The sequence below is a fragment of the Nannospalax galili genome, unplaced genomic scaffold (assembly GCF_000622305.1).
Source record: "Nannospalax galili isolate Female #2095 unplaced genomic scaffold, S.galili_v1.0 scaffold45, whole genome shotgun sequence".
Lineage (NCBI taxonomy): Eukaryota > Metazoa > Chordata > Mammalia > Rodentia > Spalacidae > Nannospalax > Nannospalax galili.
In genome coordinates this window covers 6,166,544-6,172,662 of record NW_008355775.1, presented here as the reverse complement: position 1 = coordinate 6,172,662, position 6,119 = coordinate 6,166,544, and the positions used below count along the sequence as shown (strand labels likewise).

The following is a 6,119-nucleotide window of genomic DNA, read 5'->3' as shown; positions in this document are numbered from 1 at the left end:
TACTAAATTAAATCCCAGGTTTATAGATTTATGCAAATAAAAATTACCTACAGAAATTTTTACTTTAGCTCATAACTATAATCTTCTAAGTTCTTTTTTCTACCTAATAGGGAGACAGATGCCAGTATGAGCAGAGTATAGTACTTGACTTCTTAGTAAGTACAAATTATAGTTAACTCATGAAAAAATGTCTCTATACACATATATACATATATATAAAATTTTCTAAAGGGGGGGCGGTGTGAGGCAGGATCTCACTATTTAGCCCTAGCTAGTCCAGAACTTGCTATGCAGACAGGCTGGCCTCAAATTCACAGAGATCCACCTGCTTCTGACTCCCAAGTGCTGGGATTGATGGCATGTGCCACTGCATCTTGGCATGTCTTTGTATATTTTAACTCACTTATTAAATTAAGTATTTTGCACTTTAAAAATATTGGTTAAAATATTACCTAAAATTTCTAATGAAATTTAGTTTTTGAAACTGTTCTTATACATAATTTTAAACTATTGAGTTTTTGAGACTTTGATAATTAATGCAAATGGAGTGAATCAACCCAGATGTCATACTCTTTGGTATAATTAGTTATACTAATTTATAGCAAAAATCAATATACTAGAAAATATTTCTGCATACATCTTTTAATGAATATCTGTTGCAAACACATTAAAAAGTGGCAGAGAAATCTAACAGAACAGACTACATGCAGCACCTCCAAATGCATCAAATCCAGCAGCACCATGAGAATACATTATCCAAACAGAAGAATCCAAATATAACCAATGCTTATAAGAGCCTATTTCCCATTACAATAGTCAAACTTATCAAAATTTATCAGTACAAAAATAACTTCACAAACTGCTAATGTATAATCTGAACTCTCAAAAGAGTGATAGCAGTTATTTATCAATACAGTACTGCATAGGAGAATCGAAGTTGTGATTAACAAAATAAAAACTTTTAGTTTTCAAAAGTACATATTAGTATTACATTCCAACAGCACTAAATTAATATAAAATTAACTACTACTAAGAGAATTTTAGGTTGTATTAAATCTTTAAAAATATCCAACTACTTATTATTATTAGACATAACAGCTTCTAGAATTCCACACAAATGACTCTAGGAAGCAAATAATTCCCTTGGGTGAGAGAGGAAAGCGTTTCCTCACATGTACATATAGGTTAATCTATTAGGGTATAGCTACATTTTAGTCTAGTAGTGTAAGACTATGGTCTCAAAGCACAGCCTAAAGAGTTATTACTTCAGTTTGCCAATGAATATCTGTTCAACCCCAAAAGTATATTACCATTTAATTTAAAAAATATTCTTAAAGAAAAAAGTAGCAATTTAGAAGTATTTAATAACATTCCCTTAAAGAAATCAGCAAACATTTATCCTCATGATCTTCCTGTTTTGCACACTTCTAAACTTCTGAGAGCATTTAAAGAAGTGCACTAAAGAGTGTTCATTCCTTGAAACTTGGTGAGAATATTTTTGCATAGTTTATGACAAGGACACGAAAGAGTATTATACTATTTAAGGAGTATTGAGCAGCCCATACATTTAAAATTCAGTTTAGAGGTATAGTTAAAAAAAAAAAATCAAAGAAAGTAGTAAATGATTCTGCTAGTGATTATGCTACTGAATCAGATATAATAAAACAATTATAATAGCTTAGTATATACATTTCTTTAAAAGTTCAAAAATAATTTAAAGAAATTATTATAGATAAAATTATGTAACTGGGATGTGTTTTAAAACTAATAATGGTAGAGTTGGGAGTGTGGCTCAGTTGGTACAGTGGTTGCTTAGCTTTCGTGAAGATTTGGATTTCAGTCCCAACGCTGAAATAATAATACAGTGGTACAAGAATGGGTAGGATTAGTGATGAAACAAGATCTGACCATTTTTTTTCATAACTGTTAAGGCTGAGTGGTATTTTAAGAGTTCACTATTCTGTTTCATACATATCTGAAAACTTTATAATAAAAATTGTAATTAAATTTTAAAAAATTTAGGCTAGAGAGTTGGCTTAGTAGTTAAAGCACTTGCTGCTCTTGCAGAGGACCCAGGTTCAGTTCCTAGCACCCAAAGCAGTCAGTTCACAACTGTCTGTAACTCTAGTTCCAGGGGATCCAACACCCTCTTTCTGGCCTCTGCGGGCACCAAGCATGCACATGGTGCACAGGCATATGTGCAGGCAAAACATTCATACAAATGAATAAAGAAAATAATTAAAATAAAGCCAATAAATGGTACAGAACAGACTATATTAAAATTGTCAGGCCTAAGTGAAAAATCATGGTCCCTTTGCTAATTAGTGATTTATAGGACTTAGGATAAAAATATAATTTAAAAAAAAGCTGTTTAAGTAGCTATCACATGTAGCCTGAAAGACAAGTTCACTGCTCCCGATGTTGCCACATCCTTTTTTTTTTTTTTTTTTTTACACTGTGGGCCATCACACCCATCCTTTTTTGCTTTTAAGACAGAAATTCTAGCAATTTTGCTTCTTATTTAGCAGTAAAATGGGACCAGCCAGGACAGAGAAATAGTAGCCCAAACTGTTTTTTAAACTAGTCTTTTGTTGTTGTTAAAACAAGTACTGAGGAAGGAAGGCAAAGTGACAGCCTAAGCTCCAAAAGCACAAGATGTCTGTCTTCCTATGCCATGGGAAAAAGAACAGTATATCCATTTAAACACTTTAGGAACTTTAGACTTAAGTAAAATTTATTCTGATGTTCTGTTTCTAGCTCATGAAATGCAGGTCTTATTTCTGCATAGGTCTTCCCAGACAGATACATACTTCCTGAGACAACAATGTGCTTATGTTACATATTTGGCTTAAATGTACCATTAACTGACCACATATATACTAGGGCAGAGTCAAAAGAACTGAGCTGCCAACTCAAAGTAATGGCTAATGAACTATGGAACCTAGGACACAGAGACTAAACTTTGGGATTTAGTCTTCTCGTGAACCAAAGTCATGTGCTTTCAAATTGTGATGCTTTACACTGTAATTAGCACACACATATAGATGCTCATCACTGAAACAGTTATTAAGCCAACTGACTTTTACTGAAGTTTTCTTTTTTCTTTTTCCAGAATGCTATCAAAAGCCTATTAACTTGATTTAAAACTACCATAGTTTGGGAAATCCTAGATTACTCCATCTTTGAGGTCTCTTCTAATTTTGACCTTCTAGGCTCCTAGTATCAGCTGTAAAATAATCCACCTCACATGGAAATCCCGATTTCAGTCAAGGAAGTAGAAGAATGATCAATATATAATCAAAACAAATTCAGGAGTTTTCTAAAATCCTACAACTAAGAATTCTTAAAATAAGAAAAACTTTAAGATTATAAAATACCTTTAACATAATTAAAAGTTTAAACTACTAGGTTTTATATTTAGAACTCTGTCAATACCTCCATGACAAATTTATAAATTTCCTAAGTCAAAGAAGTAATATCTTCCAGGTGAAAGTGGTTCTTATCAGACACTCAAGAACAGAGAGCCAGTAGATGAGAGCCAATTCTAGGTAAGTGATGTCAATACTAAGGATTAACAAAACAATAAACATTTAGAAGCTTTTAGGTATATAATTAAACTGGAAATTGCTTTTATAAGTGTTAAATTTAAAAGTTATTATTTCTAAGTGTTAGAGTATTCAGTGAAGATGGCTCAATTTGGGTGTTAAATCAAGTACGCTATTATGTTCAGTGCAGTTCAGTCTTTTAAATGAAAATGTTAAATATATTAATAGAAAGAAAATTTTTCCTTCCCTTAACTCAATTAAAATATTTTGATTGTGAGCCTGAGCCTTTAATGGCTGTGCCAGCTCTCCGGCCCTACAATTAAAATATTTTTAAAAATTATATCCTAAATATATCATTCTTTATTTATAATTGAAGGTGATTTTGAAAAGCTACTAAAGAATTGTAGTCGTTGGTTAAAAAAACTATGTTCAACAAGATGGTATAGTTTTCAGATTGAAGGAATCAAAATTTTCCTCTGCTCAGCTATCTTTATAGTTATAGGAAGAAGAAAATGCACTTATACTACCTTATCTCCAAAATGACTACTACTTTATGTAAATTTACTGCATTTTTAGCAAAGATTTAGGGCATCCTCACATTGAAAGTTTCCCCTGATCATTCCTAAAAATCATTCCTCTTATTTCCTTCTTTATTCAGCTTAATGAAAAGGTCCCAACGCTATACTCTAATGTTTAATTCTATGCTCCTGTTATTTAGTACAGTTCAATCAAAATAAAAATTCATACAGAGAGCTTGAAATATCTCTTTTCATTTCTTAATATACCAAAGATTTTAATTTTTAAAACTTGGTCCCTACCAAAAACTGTGCAATAAAACTAATTTCTTAACTTTGTATAAAACTTCTTAGTAAAAAGCATTCAAACAAGGATGAAAGTCAACTTTAAGACAGATTACTGATAGGCATCTGTTTTATAGTTGCAATAGCACTATTTCACAGGCCTCTTTACATTCTAAACAGTACCACAGTAAAGTCAATAATTAATGTAACTGGCTTAAAACACATTTAGGACAAACTATATCTTTTTAAGAACATAAAATTATTTTAAAGTTCAGAATCAAGGGAAACTTCATTGCCTGTTGGTATGCAAAAATAAATCTGCCATTAACGCTAACAGGCTCCTGCTAGGCTTAGCCATTGTCTCCTATGGAATCATGCTGTGACATCACTTGTTAAGACTATGGGGTAAAGCTTTATTTTAGGGTGGGAATTCTACTTTTTTCATTACAACTTACAAACCTGAAATAACATACATGAAACCAGAAAAATGGATAACAAAGGGGCCTTAAAAAAATAGAGACTGTTTTTGTTCCACTGAAAAACACTTTCTCTTGTAATAAGCTCATTCCTTTTTCTACACAGATAAAAGAAATAAAATATTCACTAAGTAACCATAAACAATAATAAAAGAAGAAGTCTGACCTGGAATTTTTACTCAAAGATTGTAACTTCAAGATTTGCTGAAACCAAGTAACTTCCACATTTACACATTTTATTTAATCATGATTGCTGAATTGAATGGGTACCTATGTGAAAATGGCAATGCATTCTGAGTTGGTTCAGTCCTTGGCTCTGAGTTCTGGGTCACATCAGGTGTTCTTTCATCATCTGTCCCATTGATACTTTCTGGTGTTAAAGGAGACTGAAGATCCCCGCCTGCTGATTCCTTTAGGAAAAGGATGGGTGATTTAAAGCAAAAAAGAAGAAATAATTAAACTTTTGTTCAAGCACACAATGCCATCTATATGAATTCTTTGTGAGGAGTCAAATTTCAACTGAAATTTGAATCTTCTTAAAAAGAATAAAATTGAAAGAAAAATTTTTACAGAAAAGCAACTCATAAGAAAACTTACATACATGCATACAATTAAAAATTATAAAGATAATTTAGAAATGCAGTTTCTTTTTAGTTATTTTTATTTTACATGTATGAGCGCACTGTCTGCATGTATGTAAGTGCACCTGTGTCATGCAAAAGAGGGTGTCAGATTCAATAGAAGAGGGTGTCTTCTTCAATAGAAGATACAACACAATTCTTTTCTCTGTAGAAGTTTTGACAGGAAACATGATTTTGATACATAAGGAAGATGGAATTGAGATCTCAGGCAAGCATTCTGTGATCCTCTGTTGTAAACTATTCCCTATACTTCACCACCATCCAGAGCTACCACCTCTGAAATCTCATTTTCTGATAACCAAAAAAGTTCTTGCATAGCTGGGGATATGATGGCTCAGTGGTAGTGTCTGTCTAGAATGCAGTAAGACCATAGTTTCCCTTTGTTCTTAAGGTTTGCTAGAAGTCACCTTAAAAATGTCACTGCTTTGATTTTTGGAATTTACATAATTTTCATAGAGGTATTTGATAGAGTGTTAAATATAAAGCCTAACAGACTAATTTAAACTTCTCATTATGTTAAAGGCATTTTATAATCTTATGCGAATACTAAGGATTAGCAAAACAGTAAACATTTAGAAACACAGGCTCCCAAAAATCTGGTTTGGGGGGTGGTAAGAAAAGAAAAACTGAGTCTAGACAAATCCATATTCTTTTTTT

General features: G+C 32.1%; 1 protein-coding gene across 2 annotated transcripts in view; it reads right to left on the bottom strand.

Annotated features, from left to right (window-relative positions):
• The window catches only part of Homer1 (homer scaffold protein 1), a 139,375-nt gene that overhangs the window by 48,192 nt on the left and 85,064 nt on the right, over positions 1–6,119 (bottom strand). For both annotated transcript variants that reach the window (XM_008853331.3, XM_008853332.3), the window contains exon 5: positions 5,092–5,231. In XM_008853331.3, coding sequence (XP_008851553.1) covers positions 5,092–5,231 — 140 coding nt within the window. The remainder of the gene's footprint in view (positions 1–5,091; positions 5,232–6,119) is intronic.